Genomic DNA, 21,675 nt, shown 5'->3' with positions numbered 1-21,675 from the left:
AAAAATATTACATCTGTATTTTATTAATTCTTATTGTAAAGTCAAAACATTGTGCTAGCTTTTTCAAGAGGTGTATCTTTTCAATTTTTTCTTCACAGTCAGTTGGAGAGTAGGATGTTTCTCTTTATGAACTTTTGTATTGCCTTTCTGTGTTTTCAAGACATCAGAGAATCATACCAGTAAAACAAAGTTCTCTGCTTCTCCTGACATTCAAAGACCCTGCAGGTGGAGGGAAGTTCAAAAGAGTTCATGCAGCTAAACCCACATCTTTTCATTCAGCATCAGCTGCCTGGTCTTAAAGCATACAAATATCTTGTATATACAGCATGAGACTAAATTATCCTAAAATAAAACCTCTTCTCAGGCACTCAATTCCACGGTTGGCTTGTTTATATCAGTCATACTGGTCAAACATTTTAGTGTGTAATTATTATGTGGTTAAACTCCATTTTAGAGATCAGAGCTACTATTAGACAAAATATTTTCCCACCAGCATCTCAATTACTGTATTTCTAGTTAATGAGCACTAAGGGAACAATTTCAGAGATAAAGATAATCCTCTCCTCTATGGCATGTGTAGAAAATGACCCTATAGATTCCTTTGGTACCAGTAATATATCAGAGTGATGAGCAGCACTGCTATCCCTAAAGGGCACAAAGCGTGTGAGAACATGCAAGGATGGGTTTCTAGTGATTTGGAGATGCAGCATAAAAATCTTGTGCTTTAAAAAAACAGAAGTAATTAATAACAGCGTATGCCCTGTCTGTTTTGGAAGTCAAGGTGAACAGTTACTCCTTGACTGAAGGCATTTGCTGACAACTTGGGAAGTGACGGAAGTCACCCATGACAAGGATTGTGAAGGGGAGTCTCCTAGAATCACACAACTGTCAGGGAGAGCAGAAAAGAGATGCCAGCAAGGTAATACTGCAATGAGAGGACATGGACTCTGCCCCTCTACTTCAACTTCCCAGCTTTAGAAAGCAATGAAAGCTCCACTATGCCCATAAGAGATGTTCTCAATAAGCTTTGTAAAAGGGCAGAAGCAGGCCCTGGGCACTGCCTCTGTTATCATGGAAGCTGCCCCCCCCACCCACACAGTGTAAGTAGGTGTGGAACGGGCAGGGCTTTGACTGAACCGCATGAGTACAGACCTGGAAAAAGAGTTAACAGTCCTCATGCTTTATTCTTCACTGAAAAACTAGAAAATTCAGCTAAGTATCAGTATGCTTAGAATCTGCAGGCATAAAGCTATTAAATTATAAAATAAAAACACAAAAAACAACCAAAGAGGAGCCAAAATTAAAAAGTAAAGCATTTGAAACAGATTATACTCCAGTACTAGACCAAGAGAGAGTGAATGGATTCTTAACTGAGCAAAACACAGTGGCTTTAGAAGTCAAGGGACAGCTACTATAAAAATAAAGGTATTCCACAGCTACACACCAGTATTTCAGGCGCAGGCACTGCCTCCCTTAAGCCCTACCTGTCAGGGGAAAGAAGCTGTCAGGGACAGAAGAAAGGAAGGGGAGCTGCCTGCAGTGAGAGCAGCACAGGAGGCTGCACAAAAGAGGCAGTGAAAGGACCGAGTCTTCTCAAGGCTCCTGCCAAAGTAAATGTATCAAGTCTTTTGTTTACAGTAGTCTCCTGTTCAAGTCATTTACCTTTGCTATAATGGCTTCCAAAATTAGACCTAACCAAACAAACCCATAATGGCTGGAGCTGGAGAACTTTCTGTTTCACATTCACACAGCTGCTTCCCTAATGCAATGCCTTAATCCACAACCTTTTCATTTCATATGAGACAGGCTATTTCTAGCTATTTTTTCCCCTATAAAACAGTGAGTTTACAAAAGGAAAAAGCTGTCTCAATCTCTTCCTCTTCTTTTATCCTTCTTCACAGACTAATGTTAGAATTTGCTATGATCAGGTCCTGTTTAAAGAATTTCTGTGGTACTAAGGACCCTCTACCTTTTGAGGTGGTTACCACAGCGACCAGCTATTTACCAGACGCAACACACAAGGCAGACAAGACATCTTCAGTCAACTTTAGTAATCAAAGTTCACTATACGGCTTACTAATATTTAACAGAAGTAGGTACTTTAGGAGGTAGATCTTTTTAAAACCCACAAAAGCAGAGCACAGCAGGGGGCCCAGCTGACTCAATGATGATATATGCACCCAGACCAGCTTTTCATCTCTCATGCAGAATGTGGCTGCATTTCATATGCGCTTATATTTGGCTGTACAAGTGCATAAAAATACAAAAGGAAGAAAATCAAAAGGAGATGTCCCTTTTCTTCACTAACTTCACACAAGCAAACTTGAACTTGGATATATGAATCCTTTGCTGCAAGCCCAGCAACCTCAGAAAGAAACTCAATCAAAGGGTACATCCTGTCTCCATTTTATAGCCTCCCCTAAACTGGACAATCTAAATGCTTTTTAATTTAAAAGACAATACACAGAATGGATTTCCTGTTAAATAAGCACTATATAACATGGACAGAAGAAGTTACCTAGTTAAACAAAATTGTGCTAAATACACATCAAAGAAAACAGGAACTTAGTAAAAAGAAGCACTGTCCATCCAAATGGATCTCGTAATAAGCAATGTAAGGGATTTTCCCCCCCCTCAGTGGTTGGCTCGTTACAAAGCTTGCAGGCATTCTCCAATTTTTTTGTTTTCTAATAATCCTCACAATGTCAAAAATGTCTGGTACATGCAATGAATCTGAACCAACAACATGGCTCTTATGATACACTGTCCCAACCCTATTTCATATACATTACTAAAAATCCCTCTCCATTACATACAATATTCACCTTTAACTAAGATATGTGTGGCTGATTGCTCTACAATTTTTAACCCAGCTGATTAGCAAAAATAGCAGTAAGATCAGAAGGAAGCAGGATAATGACAGGGACTACAAAACTGCAATATTAATTTTTTCTTAGGACTGAATGCATGGTGGTTAAAGGGTATTAAAAACAGTCAGATTCAGGGCTTTTTTGATCTGGAAGTACTCTCCATAAAATTTCCTGGTTGGCAGTTAAAAACGAGAATTTTCATTCAGGAAAACCAGAACAAATTGTGATATTAGAGGCTTATTTAGAAGTGAGAAAAACAGCTGGTTAAATTAAATCAATTTGGCTTTCTTCAGTTTAAAATTCATCTCTGTCTATGTGAGCTGCCACAGTAGCTCTAGGCAAAACTAATTTGGGTCCTTTCCATCCCACTCTTCCATACAGTGGATGCCTTTGGCTGAACAACATCTCAACTACCTAACATGTTATTACTTAGGGCAGACATATTAGGTTGCTAAATACTGGCAAAAGCAAGGAACCTATGTGCAGGCAGATCCTGAGTCATTAAGCTGAAAAGCAACTTGGTCTGCAGAGCCTAGGTGCCTATTTCAACAAAGGCTACTGCCTTCTTGTCCAAATGAGAGAGCTACCTCATGTATAAATTATAAGCTTTGCTGGCTAAAGGTCAAAAGAAAAAGAAAAAAAAGCATTCTGCATCATTGGATCATTAGGCATCTACAGTGATGGACGTGACTGAGTTTTCATACTAGATTGCAGTGGAACAGGGCAGAATGAACATCTCCTGTAAGGCATGGTTCACTCCCCACTATGCTGACCTGCATGTGGGTATAAAATATGTATATTTGGATGTCTTACTAAGTAACTAGATGCAATGCATTTGCATTCAAACTCACTACCTGATCTCACATTTCTGCTTGAGAACAGTTAATTTATCTAGGCTGGCAATTTAGATTTCTGGCACTTTATGGTACAATATTCCTAACAGTGTTTCTAAATGCAAAGATCAATGTAGACAACGCAACTGTTGTTATACTTGCAGAGTTGCAAGAAATCAGACTTTGGATTGGTACAGTACATCACTAAGACTGTACAGGCAAGTTAGCTCATATTAATACAGACCCTCAGCAGAATGTTTTTTATTGCTGGATATTTTTTAATAATTCACATCATAACAACGCCTCTTGGAATAAATAATTACTGCTTTCTCAAAGTGGAAAAAAATGACAGACCAAAAATAACCTGATCAGATGCTGAAAGGATGCTTCTGAATTTTTCACCTAAGCTTCTGATATAGTCTTATCGCCCACCACATTCACACAGTATCCAGTCCTAATACCTCTTCTGAGAAGATACTGATGCATTCTAAGGGGTTCAGAAATAAATCGGGAAAGCAACTACAAGGACTGAGAAGTATGACAGTTCACATAAGAGTTTTGGTGAAAAACCTCAAACAGCTCAGTGTTTTGCTTTAAGGTAGGAAGCTTCAGCCTGTGCAGGTCAGGCATGTCACTACAGTCTGCTAGACAGGAGTAGGAAGTTAAAGTTCAGATGAAAAATAAGGTGTATTCTTTCATTAATTGATTAATTTTGAGAAATGCCAGCAATTAATAATCAACAACCTTTAAGTCTGAAGCAGGCTCTTCGTCACAGGAAATTATAAAATCAAGAGTAGTTCTAAGACATAGTTTGAACTACTTAATGAAGATCAGTTTGCTGCTCCATCACAGACAAAAGAAGGTGACAAACACCCCTTTACAAAGACAGAATTTTAGCCTCCAACATTCACTCTACAGGAACAGTAAAAACTATTCTGCAGTAACTGCAGTGCTCTCCCAGACAAAGGCACTACCTTCCACCAAAAAAAAGACTTGGCATAAAATATTGCCATACAATAAAAAAATCATTATTTGGTCCCTTAAGTAGCCCCTGAAGTAGAGGGCTGTGGTGAAAATTTATCAGGCATTTTCCTCCAAATGGAATATATGCTTCAGTACCCTAAGAGGCCCATAGTACATGAAATTTTAACGGAATTGTTAATGTCTTTCTAGGTATTATAATACCACAATGAGATACCATCATGTGTTCTCACCACAGCAGATAAATGCTAATGCCCATGCCCATAGTACACAACACTTTCACGGTGGTTTTGAGTACAAGCCATCTTCTACTTTCTTGGTGGGAAAATTGACGTGATCAATAAATTTTGCAGCACCTCCAGATAAGACGCTTTACCTTCAAAAATGTTATAAGTAAATTCAAGACGTACAGAAGGGACCACAAACTATGTGGATTCCCTGAAAGGCTGTTCTGCTCCGAGAAATGTAAAATGTCAAAGGCCTGAGAATTTTCATATGTCAACCTACGCCTTGATGTGGGAAAGGTTTGTGGAAGATCCTAAAAGTCAGATGTGAGGGTCTCCCTTATCAACAAGGTCATATGATAAGTTAAACTGAAACTAAGAGAAGCGTACTACCTGGAACCACAAGCACCACTCTAATTACAGTAAATATATTTCTGAAGGTCAAGGTATTTTAAGTGATGTTTGAAAGGGTATTTATCAGAATAAAGAAAAATGTACATTAAATAAGGTATTATCAGGTAATTTCCATAAAAATTTCCAGTGTCATGAAAGTTAGAGCTATTTTAAAAAATTATAGTCATAACTATTAATCTATAGCTGGAAACAATAATTATTGCACTAGAGATTTAAAAGCAAAAAAACCAACATAGCTTTCCGGCCTGTTTTAAAAAATGTGTTTACTTTTGTTACAGTAAGAAAATCTTGCCAGTTTTATCTTGTGACATTTTGTTTTATTTAGAAAGAAATGATGATTCAAGAAGCTGTTAATCTTTTAGGAAATATATGTGAGAAAAATAGTACTATCTCTCTTTACAAGGGGAACATGCAGGCATTAAAATATATCCTTGTATTTGAGCTAAACAAACCTTGAGCAGACATACACAGACTTGGACAAGCTTGAGAACAGAAAAGGAAATTCCACTAGAATTACTTCAGACTTGTCAGGTTTTTGGTTTTGTTTTCATTTTGGGAGGATTTTTTGACCATGTACAAGCTCTCTTCAACCTACTCCTACCTAGGTTATCTGGCAATTTCAAGTTCCTTAACCTGCAAGCCAGCTAAATCCACTGCTTCAAATTCTCTCCTGTCAGCCATATAGTACACTATGATGTGCTTCCTGGAAGCACAGACTCTGACTGCTTGCCCATATGAGTTACTTAAACAAATTGCCTTCCTTTTGTACAACACGATGTTAACGGCAGCTGCGACTGCTCACTTATGGGCAGCACTCTGAAGCAACACTATAAATACAAAGTTGAGTTTGTGCAAGGTGTGATCCTATGCTTGCTGTTTTCAGTGTAGCATTTGTGGGCTCCTAGAAGGAGGTCTAAGCAGGAAAGGTGCTTTGCCACCAATGCCAACACCTTGGGAGTTGGTAGGATGGAGTCTTCCACTGTACAAACCATTGCAGCTGCAGTTTAACCAGTGCTGCTTGAGTGACTGAATGACACTTTCCTGGCAGGTGGATCTACATTGACCTGATTAATTTAAATTCAGTCAAAGTAAGCTGAGCTTATTCAGAGTGCTCTTCCCAAGTCCACTGAACACCCATTAAAACAAGCAAACCCCCCAAACCTTGACTAGAACAATGTTATCATTCCTATTTTCCTATGTGCAGGCCAGGAACACCGATAAGAAAGGGGGTGGCAGAAAGCAAAGCACTTCCACAGCATGCAACAGAGACCTCAGCATTGTCAAGTAGCCTCTGGGCAGGGAGTGAGTTGCTTTGTTTTGGGGTGGTTTTGTCTCCTTCTGAAGCTAAACCCTTCCAAGAGACTCCAACAGGTGCAGTTTATCTTCTAAACTAAATGGAATGGAGCAATTGCTATCTGGTTTGCACACCTGTACAGAGAGCTCTTTCCTCCCTCTTCATAGACACATGAAAGAAGGTCACTGTCCTGCATTTGTGTTTTATCACACAGTTAAATACAAGAAATGTAACATGTTCATTTTTTAAAAAGGCAAGGTTAGACAAATGGTCATGGAAATAAGCATATATGCTACGTAAGGCCAGGTTTCAGCCTCATTATGCAAAACAAGAAGTGTCTTCTACTTTGGATACACCTAGGGTCACCAGCCCAAGAATCTAAAAATCAGAGGATTTCTCAAGGTGAGTAAAAGTATGTGCTCTTCAGAAGTTTCAGGGTCTACCCTACAGTTTGGTGCAATTCTGGAGGTCAGATTGTGCTGCTCCTGTTCCAGCAGAGACCCACTCAGGTATTCCATGGTTCATTTCCCCAACAACGAATGCAATCACCTGGGGAACTAGACACTTTCCCCATTAAATCAGGAAAACATTTTTGTCTTGCAAGCAACACCTATCAACAGAAGTTAATTTACTGATTTATTTTGTAAACATTGTGTTTTAACAAAAATGTAAGCCTGACATTGGAAATGAACGATTTTTGTCTTGCTAAATGTTGAGCCATATATAGATTAGTTTTATGAGGCTTCCATCGCAACAAAAGGCCCTTTCTATTAATGGCTACTTGATCACTTAAAACATGTATGTTTAGTTACTTAAAACGGCAAATTGCTTTGCACTGTCCTCGAAGTGCATTGCATAAATATTATATTAAAGCCTTAGCTTACACTTCATGAATTATTTATTTTTAAAAATATTATTCCATGAGACCACCAGCTACTGAGATGTTCCATTTTCTGGTAAAAAACATGTATTTATTGCAAGTCTTATTTTAACTTCCTGAAGATTTGCTAAAAGCCACATCTGATAAATGTTGTAAGAACTGTACTCAAACCAAAACCTCAGGAAGCTAAAAGCCTAATACATGCTATACCTTTGTATAAGCAGTTTCATTTGCAGGGGGAAAAACTGAAATCTATTCAAGAAAGCTTTCAAGTACTATTTCTGATAACATGAAAATGACTTAAAATATATTTTGTGATCATCAGAAAAGTTTATAGATTGTATTTCATTTCACTACAGTCCTCTCTACATGATTTCTACTTCATGTTGCTTCATTTAAACCGCTGTACAAACTTGTTCAAAGTACTAGACATTAAAAAAAAAAAAATCAAAGGAAATTTCAGATAATTAACTTTGATGAACGAGCATATTTTAATTCATGTCTGGTAATATTCTTGTTAATGACATGTCTGCTTAGGACATCCATTAAAAGTCCATTAACTTAACAGGGAAAGTCTAATAAAGTTATCCTGGAAATTTTCTGGTATATTAACATTATGGACTTTTAATGAATTTCTGCTGTAGGAACTGCTATTAGCAAGGCTACCATTCTAATTAAACTTAGGCTCTAAGAGAGCAAAAAACCCAGTATGAAGATAATAACATGCAGAAGCAGCACTTAAAAAAAAAATTACTATAATGGAAATTGGTACAGGTCAGAAAACATGCTATCACTAACAGTATAAATTATTACATTGTGGCTTTTTTTGTAGCCTGCCACCCAATACACCCAGATCAGGTGCTTCCTGCACGCAAACACTTGCTAAGGCTCCCAGTTACTTCTCAATTGTTGAGGCTGAGCAGAACTGAAAGGCAAACTAGGCCTTTCAGAAGGGTAGAAGATAAAAATTTAAACAGTTTTTGATGACAATGCCAAATAAAAACTGTGCTAGGGAAAGCTGTTACCTGTGGGCATCCAGCTTTTTTATCAACCCATCTGAAGCTTCAAGTCCTGCCACATTTCTGCTGATATTCACAATAACTCAGTAGGTCTTTTCACATTCATATAACTTTTATGCATATACATATATATATATGTATGTATAGAACTTTTAAATGTATAAAACAATCCCACGATTTACCTATTTTTTCATATTTATCCTTCACCAAATCTTCCAAACCAATCATTTTCCAGAAACTGTCATCCCAGCCTCCATCTGAAGTGTATGTCCACTTGCACACTACTGTACAGAGAGACCTGGAAAGAGACAACAGAGGAACAGAATCAGGCAAACAATCATTTGGTTTTAAACTTCTGACTACAAAAAAGTTTGTGCAAAATTATTTCTTCATTCACTGGTCAAAACCTCTACAAATTAGGCTAACATTAAAATAATTGTTTGCTGCTTGGAGTGCCCATCTTGAGATAGCTTAAAAGGATCTTATGTTTAAGATTCCTCTCTGCTAAAAAAACTCCTGGTCTGGGCACTTCATTGCATAAATCAAATGCAAAAGTCAAATAAGAGGCCATTCCCAGAAGACAGCATAGCACGAACATAACAGCTCAGAGAAAGATTCCTGCTTTCCCAGGCTGCACCTAAACAGCAATGTTTTGTACACATTATGTCCTTAGAAAAACTTTGTATTACATATATTCCAGCAGAATTGCAATTTACAGATTATGTGTGCATCTCAGAAACATTTCATTCCCCCCAAAACACGAATAGCATTCCTGAAAAATGAGCATTTCTATCTGAACAATTAGAACCATCTCAGAGGATCAGTATTTGTGTTTGAAAAGTGAATAAACTAAAAGATATTAAAAATACTAAATACAACTGAAAATTTCAGCTGCCTGCAGTCCTCGGAATACAACCATACCGTCAAGTGCAAGACATCTCAGATGCACCTCAGAGAAACACAACACCATAACTGTTTTCAAAGAGAAACTCCTTTCAGAGATGGATTTTCTTCGATGCCTTGCAAGGCAGTTTCTTTGCCATTCATTTTTAGTTGAGGTGTGTTCCCACAAACATTCTTTTTATTAGGATGTTACAATTTGAGCATGTACCTTCAAAGCAAACTAAGTTTTACTGGAGCATTTGACTTTTTCTTGCAGTTTTGCGTAAGTAAAATCCAAACAAAATTTCTCTCTACAAGAAAATATTTTTCAGTTCCATTAATCCCTCCCTTTCATCTGAGTCAACTACCTAGGGATCTAAATAAGGAGAATTACACTATAAGTGTTGTTACTGTATTACATAGTGTTACTTACATTATCATAATGCCTAGGAAAACCAGATCTGGCCAATGAGCCCACTGCCTACAGCAAGGCCCAATTACTGAACCAAGAAGGAAGACTGCTGCCTTCAGGAAATTTAAAAATAAGACAGCAACAGAGCTGATAAATACAGTGAAGTGTCCCAAAGACTGTCACTCATATCAGCACCTACAACCTATAGATATATATATATCACAATCAAACCCAATCAGATACTCAAAATACTGTTTTCAGTCAAAGGGAGCGAGAAAAAACATACCATGAAATACTTGCTGACAGGACAGATCCCATTGCACTATCTAGGCAAAGCAGAGCTTCTTACTTTACAGTTGTAGCAAAAGCATGCTGTAAATAAAGGATCTGGTCTTTTTGAGTAAGAGGCCACTAATGGAATGGATTCTGCTACTTCCAAGCTTGACAGACATTCCTGTCATAGCTCCCAATCATTTTTATAGAAATACCCCACAAACAAGCAACAGTGAGTGCCTCTCCTCCATCAAAATACAGTAACAAAAACAAAGAAATCAAAAACAGAATAGAAAAAGACTCCACAAGTCCAACCTAAGGCTTCTAGAAACTGATACTGTACACCAAGTAAAGCCAAATAAGAACAGGAGGAGTCTTTTCCACACTGCTGGAAAACTACCTGGAATGCAGATTCACCATGTTTTTGGGGGTTTACAATAAGAACCAAGGGTGAACAAGCAAAGGCAGGATTCTCATGGGACGAGACAGCTCAAGTCACTGCTCTCTGTACATCCTCTTACATGATGCTGAGCAGACTGGATGATTATACGGATTCCCTGTACTCCCAGTTTCTCATCTAGGACAGAAATGTGTATCTCAAATGCATCATGTTTCATTTCATTTTGTTCTTTTGGAGTGACCATGTTTTTACACCCAGAGGACTGGTGATGTACATTCCCAATGCCACTATTTATAAAGGTTTGCTCTTCACAATGAGAGAATTAGTTAACAAGACACATTTGGGAAAAAAAAAAAACGAACTCAAAAGAAATAGAGATAACTATTTGAATCCTTATAAATATCATGGAGGTTGTTTCAAGGTTACTCTTCAAACAATTTTTACCACCCCATTCCCTTTTATTCTTTTCCTTAAACAGTTGAAGAACAGATCGGACTTTTACAATTCTGTGCCTGGTTTGAAAACAGAAAAGCACATGATCTGTAACTACAGCAATGACACTGTTGATATAAGAAATTCCAATTTCTAAGGATTTAAAAGCCAGACACAGATAACTAATTAGGACCTTTGACAAAAATGGGGTAAATAAATAATTTCTAGGCTAAAGAAAAATCTGGGAAAAAATAAACATTTTCCCCAAATCAGTTAAAAACTTTCATTAAAAGGAAAAATTATGACAGAGTATTTGAAATAAAGATCGTTTCATCACTTTAGGAAAAACTTAACACATAAAGAGTGAAACAGGAATGCATCAAGTTTTCCCAAATATGGTAAATAAAAATTCACAATAAATTATCATCAGAACTAAACATGTATTTTTCTAATTAGATCAATGCCATGGACTATTGCCACACCCTGAAAAATGCTCTAAGGCTGACAGCTAAATGTCACGGTGCCTCACTTTCAAAGATCACAAAGCAATTCCGAGTCTCTATGCTCATCCAAAGAGAGACTGGAACAGCTTTGTTGGACTCCAAAGATCATGTTTTAAAGAGGGGCCAGTTCTTCCATACTGCTCACTCTGAGCAGCACCACATTACACATACAGGCCCTCTGGAACAGTGCACAGAGGGACAGATCAGCCCTTCCTGATCAACCAAAAATTCCAGTGTATCAGAGCTCCCTGGATACGACTGGACTGAACATCTTCTAGTATGAAATGGCAAAGGGGCTGTGAGCATTTTCAGCTTGTGCAGACTGATAAACGCAAAGGGCTTACAGCAGAAGGAAGAAAATATTCTTTCTGGTTGATTTTTTAATACAATACAGAAAATATGAACTGGGAAAGACACTTCTTTACAAATGAATTACCTCGCAGATCTCTAAGTGGAAGGTTCTGAAATTATGACCACATCAAATACCAGCTAAAACACTAACCTTTTATGTTGGTAGATTTTTATTATCATGACGACAACAAGAATGTCAAAACACTTGTAACCTCAATCCAAGCATTTACTCTTCTCTGGGATTTAAGCTCCTTATTCCACCCTTGCCACCACTCAATTGCCACGTAAGAAGTGCATGTTTAATTGAACAATATAGCTTTATACAAATCAGTATGTAAGGGAAAGTACCAAACTGCAGAATGGCATTCTAATCTCTTAGATAACAGTTCAGGAAAAAAGGATTTCTTTGAGATACCTACAATGACAGACTAACTTCACAACATGGTTCAAAAGAACCTGGATGTGTTGAACTCAAATCCCTGCCACTGACCTAATGAGGTGCTCTAATAATTAGATACAGCTGCTCAGTCTGTATATCCTGGAGAACTGTAGGCACTTGTAAAGAAAGCAGCTGGTTCATGGTTTCTTTTTTTTCTTTTCTTTTTTTTTCTTCTTTTTTTTTTTTTCCAATACCAATGGCACAGATGTATCTCAGCTTTATGGGCAACTTTGAAGAAATTCCCCTCCAGAGTATCATCCTGAGAAAGTGACATCGCAGCTTGTAACTTGGAATAACCGTATCCACAGTCATCTTGATAAAGAGGAACCAAATCATTAAACCTGCAAAGAAAGCCTCAACTATCTGAAAATTCTGTATTTCATAGCAACTCCTAAAATTTATGAAAGGGCAGACATTAAACAGAAACAGTACTGATACTCACTGTGATATATTTTTTTCTCCTGAACTATTTGGCAGTATTGCCTCAATTATTTGGCCATAAACACCAGATTTGCACCAGCTAAAGCTGGATGAACCAGATGGATAGTTACAAACGTTCCCCTTGTTTCATTACCAGGATATCCTGGGTTCAAAGGTGGTGAGTTAACAGGCAATCATCTAGGCAACAGTCCTCTCTCAAATGCCTGATCTAATGCAGGACTTGAGAAGACATGGTGCGGAGCCTCTCCAGAGCACAGGCCATATTTAGCTTTTTGTATTACTATTTAGAATTTGAAGACTGTTTTTCTCAAGCATACTCCCAATACAACGAAATATTTTCTTTCTCTGTTCAGAGAAAAGATTTGCTTAGAATACTCCCACTGAAAAGAAAAAGAAAAAAAATCAAACAAAAACCAAACCAACCAAACAAAAAAAAAAACCACAAAAAAAACCCCCAAAAACCCAAACAAACGGAAAAAAAACAACAAACAAACAACAACAAAAAAAAACCCAAGAACCCTTTTGCATGGAAAACTTTTATTTAAACCAGATTTTCAACAGGAACATGTTTATGTGTAGAGTTTCTTACAAATTCTAGTATACTAAGAACTATAGGATCCTACTTGCATCCAACAGCCTCAAGAAAAAAAAAATCTCTGCCACATTCATTACAAAGTCGATTTGGCTGGGCACAGCATATTACACAATCCTTTCTATTACTGTCTAGCTCTGAGTTTTTTCACATCTCTTGCTGAGGACTGACTGCAGATGTGCTGAAATCCTGCATGACCAGGATCTCAGCGTTCTGAAAAACCCATCAGCAGTATGTCCTTAAAAAAAAATCATGAAGTTCAGGGAGTCTCTAGTGATTGAACACACACTGATAATTCCCATAATGCCATCTAAAAGCAACTATTTGCCCCCACTAAGCTTCAAAAGGATCCAGGGCAACTACACTCATTAAAAAAGCAACTCAGGTGCTCATGGCTCTCCCTGCATTGCCTACCCATTCTGAGCATTATCTATTCACTCTTGTGTTTCTTGGAAGGAAATCAGGTACACTCATAAAAAAATGGGAAATACTGTATGGTCTTCATTATCTGCAAAAAAAAAAGCATCTAAAATAAAAAGGTCACAATAAACTTTTCCATGCCTACTTAAGAGTTGCCAGAGCTTTACGCTTTGGTCTGTTCTTTGCTGACACTGGTTCCCACACTCCAGAAGGGATAAAGCAAGCAAGAACATGACTCCCAACTCTGCACAGATTCTGCCCTGCCTGAGAGAATGGCTGTTATCTTTGTCAATGAAACACAGTCTAGGGAGTATTCCATAACTGCAGTAGTTTCCTGGAAGTCATCCTAATTTTGAGTATAGTTTAACAGAAAAGTGCCATTAATAAGGGTAGTTACTAAAAGAAATGGTTCTTCCTTGAAAAGTGACCCCATAAGGTATTTCCATTCAAGAGGGTTGGTTAGGCTGGAAAATGAGTTAGCCACCAGTTTTAAAGGTAAAGTACCCTGTCTTGATCATCCTGAAGTGAATGGAAGCTTTGTCCTTGATTCCAATGCAAAAGGATCTGCTCAATTCATCCTAACTGGTCAGAAATAAAGTAAAACTCATTAACATAATTTAACAGTGTAACAGTTTAATCACAAAATAAGTTCAATGGATCACTTCCATGAAAAGTGTCCTTGGCAAGCTGGCTTGTCATGCTGAGAGTGACTTGGTGGTGAAGAACTAGGACCAAGTCCACCTGCTGAAGACTGCACCAAAGCCAAGTCCCACAGAAGGTAGGATAGGGTATAGGCAGGTCCAAGAGTGTGAAGTAGGATAAATAACTTACTGCAGTCTTTTTCCCAGACTTATTTAAAGCTGCAAAGAATCAATAACTAAGAAAGCTTTATGATGTTCTGAAGGCAAGAAGACCTGAAACAATGCGACAGTCACAACATCAAACATTTTTCTTTTTGTTCTGTAAAGTTCAAATTTAAAACAGATTTTTAATTCAAATTAAAAACCAGAGCTTAGGGTTTGCTCAAGTGGACTTCTCCACATAATGACATCTGGACCAAGCTGTCAATGGCCTCCCAAATTATGCACTCCACAGTCTCGAGGCTTTTTCCAAAAAGGAGCAATTCAGCACCCTAGGACAGTCAGAGATCTGACAGTGGTTTTTGCAAACATGTTCCAGACAAAAAGACAGAGCACACATGCTCCCAGCATCCAAGCTTTATATTAAACAGCACTGGGCACTGGTACTGCAAGAGCCTGAAATACAACAGAGGTTATCACTCAGCAATAGGAAACATATAATTATTCTCTGCTTCATTATGGCTAATGCTATATACATTAATACTTGACCTTTGAAATAGAACCAGATTATTAGATCCACATACACTGCTGTTATTTATACCTGCCACACCAATGTCTCTGCCTGCCTGGGGTATCTGGCTGCTTTGGGGGAAGCAAGAAAAGAGGGCAATTCATCCTAAGGGAATACTTCTCAGGCAATAGGAGAAAAGATCTGACACCTAGCCATTTAGTTTTGAAATGCATAAAATGCAAGAAATGCTGCCCATGTGAAGCGATAGCTAAAAAGAATCCAAGAGCAGTGGGTTGAGCTCACAGAGGGGTAAGAACAGCTGCACCTGTTGTCACTCAGTTACTACAGTAGATCTCCCCGGAAGATTAGTTACAAACCACAGGGTGTGCTCTATTTCACATTTGCTGTCTGCATTTTACTCGTTTCACCTATTCAACAGCTCTTTAATTGCATTTATACAAACTGAAACATGTCAGAGACTGTTCCATCCCCCTAAGTGTGCAAATCCCAAGTTCCTAATATTTACAACACACCACTTTTTATTATTATTGCCTTTGACCCAAAGCCTATGAAATTCCTGCCTGCCCGAACCCATTGTCTTAGCACAGCAGTGCAATGTGATTCCTGCCTGAGAAGGGTTTTCTTCTTCTAACAAAACATTAAACATGCCAAAAAAAAAAAAAAAAAAAAAGACAGGTGGAGAAGCCTGTTTGGGACAACTAGCAGACACATTCCAGTGGCACTCGGAGGCCTTAACTTCCAGTCTTTGCATGTCTGAGGACTTAAACCTTGGCAATAAGAGTAGCAAGGAAATTATGGTAATCAGCATTAGCAGTTCTGCTAGCTTCATCCTTTCTATGCTCTGGACAACACATATTAATAAATAATAAAATGTAGTCTGACTGCCATTTAGATTTTTTTTTAAGTAGTTGGATATCGTAGCAAAAGCAAAGCCTTCTCCCCACTTTGAAATCCTCACTAACACTGCAGAGAAAAAAAATCTAGAACATAAATAAGTAGAGATATAAAATTCTAGGATTAATTTCCTTCCTTCTGTATGTTGCAATGAAATGCCAGTATTTTTAAACACTAAGGTAAATGGCAATTTTATTGTATTTCACAACAACAGTTGGACTAAACTTGAAATCTCAAGCTTCAAGTGTTAATATGTCAAAAATTATTTGGATTTTCCTTTTTCTTTTAGAAAGCTTCATGATCTCATTTTAAACTTCTTCTGGTCCTCCTGCCTCAAAGGGCAGATGTCCCAAGGAAGGTACACCAGCCAGATCAGGCCACTACTGATTTTCTCATGCAGCAAGCAGGAGCTCCAACTCCAGCAAAGCTTGCACCAGGTGAAGCAAAGCGCTGACTAAGCACATTCCACAAATATTGTTTGCATGCCCACTTTCTAGTCAACACCATTTCATTATTATCTAACTTCTCAACATTAACTAGGAATAAAATACAAGAGAACAATTTCTTGTATAACTATAACATAGTTTCCGTTTAGGTTTTTCTCCAGGACCTCAATGAGAGGAGGCATTTCAAGGCAGACATGAGCTTTTAGATCTCTCGTCAGGATACAGCATGTGGAAGCAGGACTCAACACTTCTAAACACATATCACCAAGTGGGCATGTTGGAGTCCCACTCACAGGCCTCAGCAACAATCAGCGAGCAAGAAAATAATCTCTTTCAATCGGTAAATCAAAAAGTTACAATTATTTCTGTAAAGGGGAAAAACAAGTCGGTAACTCAAACCTCACTCTAGTATTTGGTGTTCAAGTTGTAACAGAAGGTTTTGGGCTGGCTTTTTAAATTACAGAATTTTCTAAGTAAATATGTTCTTTACTCAAAGGGATATATTTTATTGTATGAAAAAAACAATTCACATTTGCAATTTTCTACACCCACATCTATAATTAATCTCTGATTATAGCCACTCCCTGACAAGATTCCATGTTATATTTAAACCCTGGGTGCCACTTTGAAAGAAAAAAAGAACAATGGGATCATTTTCAAAGACTACACAGCAGCACAAGGTTTCAAAGCAGCCAAGCTCTTTAAGGTGTGGTATCAACCTACTGACCACCCCAGCTGGAGTTAAGAGTAACCTCCAATTAGCACCACAATAAGCACAGAAGTCTCTTGAGAAGTATGAAGTGTAGCTGTTTCCTGTACTCTGGAAGAGGTATGAGACTGATGTTGTATTACACAGATATCTCTCAAACTTAATGACAGACTGTTGGGAAAACCACTTCTGTGACACTCATAGTCTAAGGATCAACCCACATAAATAAAACGCTACGTTGGATAAGGTACCTTAAAAATGTAACCTTTGTACATCTTCCCAGAGATGTGAAAGTGTGTGTTTGCTATCTAAGTACTGCCAGAAAACTGGCATGTTTTACTGTTTCATAAATACACACACACACACACACTTACTTATACACCATACAGATATTTACTTTGGATTGGGAGTGTACCTGTCTGTAATTGTTTGCTATAATCTATTGAAACCTGTCATTTAAAAAATAGAAATAAATGCATCACACATTGTAAATGTCAAAAAAGTCATACAACAAAAGGTGAGTCACGCTAATTAAAATAAGATTATACTATTTGTAACTGAGTCCAATGGAAAAAAAAAAAAAAAAAAGAAAAAAGTGTGTTTCTGTTTAGGAACACACTATCAAAAGATTTAAAGGCTTATACCCTTCAAGTCAGTATTCCTAGAAGTTATGTCATCAGACCTGAAGAGAAACACCCATCTAAATGCAGTTTATGGAGTCAGATTAATCCCTTGTGTACATCCAATAATTTCAGTGGATTCTTACCAGGGATTCATTTAGCTGAACATGTTGAGTTGGACCAGAAAGTACAAAATAAGAATATTTTATCCACCCACATATGCCTCACCATGTCATGAGGCAAGGGGAAGCAAACAGTCAGCAGACTGCTTGCTTTTTTTATTAATTTCATTCTGTATTATATTACAGACACCCAACCAAGATTCAAGCCCATTGTCTTCGGCATTGTTGAAAAACACATAATGAGACACAGTCCTAGACACAAAAATGTATTGTCTAGACAAATCAGACATAGCATGTGGGATTGGAAATATTAATCTATTCCCTTAAAAGATGGCAAACAGAGGCAAAAGAAATTGAGTGACTTGGCCAAGGGTCAAAGAGTAAACCTCATTCAGACCCCTGAACTGAATCTTGAACTCCAGAGACTCAGACTAGTGACCCAGGCAGAAATACACCATTCAGATTCTATGATGCTGAACAGAGTAAAAATCTTCCTATGCACAGCCACAGTCTGAATCTCAAAATATGAGTGTAACAGGAAGTGTGCACATGTATAAAACTGAATCTCTTTGCCACTGTAAGTTTTAAAAGCCTAATATGTAGAGGAGAGTTTATAAAAATCATCCAAAAATGGCAAGGCAAATGAAAAGCAAAACTAGACATAAAGCCCATGTATTCAGCCACTGCAGCCCGGCAGCCTGCCCTCTGGACAGACCTCATGTCATTATGCAATGTCAGCTATGTTTCAGTACAATTTGTTCAGGAAAATATACTCTTTCAAGCTCAGTATATGAAGACAGCCACTCTGCAATGGGAAGTCAAATATCTATTTCAATTAAGAGCATGTATTTAAAAAACATATCTTCTTATGTTTCCTTCTTCAGGCCACTAAAACTATTACACAATTAAAACTGAAAGTGTCAGTCTGCAGAGCCAGTATACAGCCTTCCTTGGGACACCCAGGTTTCAGCAAATTTACCACAGTTCAAGGCTTCTCTAAACACCCAATGAAGTTAGTCAGAAAATCAAGTAAAGGCTACAAGTAACTGAGAAAAAGGAAGTCAGATTTCAGGCAAGCTCCCCCACCAACCTGGCCTCTGATAGAGTTTACTCCCTTCAGCAAGAGAAATTTCTCCCAGTGCAGTAAGGGCAGCACACCACAACTCACACCCACACACACATCAACCGACACATCTGTCAGTACCAGTCGGTGCTTCAGCCACACGTGCCCTCCCATCTCTTGGCTGTATTATAACAGACTTCACTCTGGACAGGCTGGCAGCAGCAGGCTATAGGAAGAGTGCAGTATTTAGTTCCATGACACTTTATCCTTCTGCTGTGTGAAAAGTAAACATGGGATATGCACCACCAACATCCATGTTCAAGGAGCACAAAGACTTAGGAAGTATTGTGGACTTTTCCAGTGGTTTAGGAAGTGTGGCATGATGCTGAGGGCAACATCTGACCAGCAGCCATGTGGACACTGACACTCTATACACTGACTAGTAAAGCAAATCTCCATGTGAGCAATGCTACACTTCATGATGTGGTTTGTCCTGTTTTCATATAACTGAGCAGAATTTGAGTGGTGAGGAAAAAAAAAAAGCCAACACCCTTACAATCCTAACATTGATATTAATCCAGAAATCCCCTTACAAGTTCATTATAAAAACACATTTTACTAATTTGTGAGCAAACAGTCTATCTATTCCTAATGTCAAAACTGTTGAGAAGCTGATTTAGCATGGTACTTGAATGTATGTGTGAGTATAAAGTCCTGAAGAAATGTCAGTAGAGTTAATGGGAGTTTTTACCAGCTCAGTCAGACTATGTCAAACTGGAACCTAGGCTATCATGCACTTGTGGCCAGACAAAGCCTAAATGAAACCAGAACAGAAGCAGGGAAATTGCCAAGAGTACTGCAATAAAAGAAAGCTTTAATAACTACATTTTGATGCAGACTGACCTGGTTTCATATGCTAAAGTCCAGTATTAAAGCCCTCCTTCTTTACTCAGGCAAACCTCTTCAAGTCTTCCTCAAGCTAGGATGACAGAATTAGACTGCCATGTGCACCTGAACCTAAGTTGCATGTTTGAGATTCCTACACAGGCAATGAGGTGTGTTGTTACCTCTCATCACAAGAATCAGTTCAGTCAATGGATACTCTTAAAATCATAAGTCATTCCTAAACACTATATATATCTGGTCAAAATTTCCAGTCATCCGTCTCAATTTTTAAAAACATTTGTGATGGTTAGATTCTAAGGTAAGGCATTTAAATCAAAAGAAAAGCAAGATAGCTCATTTCATATACATTATATGTTGTACTGTATGCTTGTGTTTTTATATTTGAAATTACAGTATCAGTGTACCTATTTCTAGAGCCTATTATTATTATTATTAAGAATAATAACAGGAGCAAGAATAATAATAATAATAATGTTTCACGTTTACAGTCATTTGGAATTGTATTCCAGTAAAAAAGAGGGGAAATTTTTGAGCAAATCTCAAAAAGCAGGGAGATCAGCAGTATTATTTTGATAGCTGTGTGATCTCACAAACCAAAGAAAGAAAACCTCACCAAGTAGAACCACAAGGAGTTGTGAAACAGGTAACAGAAGTGAGTAAAAGCATACATAAATTTCCATAAAGTAAGAATGAAAAAACCAGCTTATTTGTATCAGTAGGAGAGGAATGGGGGATCAATACAGAAAATAAGGAAGGCTACAGAGCAGAAAAATCAGATGTCACTATTTCTCAGAATACAGCAATACACTCATTCAAGCAAAACAAGCAATCATTATACAACTGAAAAAGGGTATGATGGGTACTGTTGGGAGCAAAACCTTAACAAGAAAAAAAAGAAACTGTGTTACATGGATACCTAGACTGCTTCCACTTGTAACAATAGAGAGAAATAAGCTAAGGAAACATAAACCCTCATTAACTGAGCATGCTTTAAAAGAGCTATCTCTAGAGGAAGTTAACATGCAATTCCTGCTGCCATTGCAAAAGAGAGGGAATGGACAAACTGAACCTCCACTCTGACTTGTTACAACAATCACACAATCAACCCACAGGTTCTTGAAAGAGTGGCTAAAAGAAAGGTGCCACTCTTCTAATTTCAGATGCTTTAGCCTGTTACACAAGGCAAGTGGACATCAATGGTTTTTACATTCATTTAAATCTTCAAAACAATTTCAGCTGGGAAAGAACACCCGCAGCTCTCTCAGAGACAGAGTAATCCTCCCAGGTAAACCAGGCAATGCCTGAGCTTGCCTTACACTAAACACTGGGGAAGGTGACGGTTGAACCAGAAGGGTGGAGTTTACCACTCTTGTAACCTGTAATGAACCCTTTCATGCAGTTCTAACAACACTAAAATATTTGCTTTTCCCTTTCTTGATACTTCAGTCATACTGTAATACTTGCAGAAAATACACTTGCAAATGCTACAAGCACATAGAAGAATGGACTAAAAGTCAATTTATAAACCCCACGCTAGCTGGCTGGAAAAATAAAGAATGCTTTATTCCCTCTTTTTAATGCTTTACATTTTATTAATGAACAAAACAAAAAAAAACCAAGCAAGAATTACCACACTTCTCTGTTGTACCAAGTTAAGTGATGGAATTAAAAAGATGACTCTTCATAGAAACCCTGTATGTTTTTATGTAAGAGAAAAAGAATAATTTTTTTCAATGCAATTTTGCCAACTACTACTCATCTATGAGCTTAGTCCTACAGAGACTTAGGTGTGAGTAACCCGACCTGAACGAATAGTGTCTTTGACGTCAGCTGCAGCAAGTCACTTGTTTGCATAAGCAACTGCAGGATTGTGCTTGAATTAGTATATCTAGATAGGCCTTACTAATTCCAGCAATTAAGTCA

General features: G+C 37.9%; 1 protein-coding gene across 11 annotated transcripts in view; it reads right to left on the bottom strand.

Annotated features, from left to right (window-relative positions):
- The window catches only part of FGGY (FGGY carbohydrate kinase domain containing), a 280,748-nt gene that overhangs the window by 73,639 nt on the left and 185,434 nt on the right, over positions 1 to 21,675 (bottom strand). For all 11 annotated transcript variants that reach the window (XM_051625113.1, XM_051625120.1, XM_051625116.1 and 8 more), the window contains one exon: positions 8,698 to 8,813. In XM_051625113.1, the coding sequence (XP_051481073.1) occupies positions 8,698 to 8,813 (116 nt within the window). The remainder of the gene's footprint in view (positions 1 to 8,697; positions 8,814 to 21,675) is intronic.

Source organism: Apus apus, chromosome 7 (assembly GCF_020740795.1).
Source record: "Apus apus isolate bApuApu2 chromosome 7, bApuApu2.pri.cur, whole genome shotgun sequence".
Lineage (NCBI taxonomy): Eukaryota > Metazoa > Chordata > Aves > Apodiformes > Apodidae > Apus > Apus apus.
Note: the sequence above shows the minus strand (reverse complement) of the source record. Positions and strands in the feature narration are given on the sequence as shown.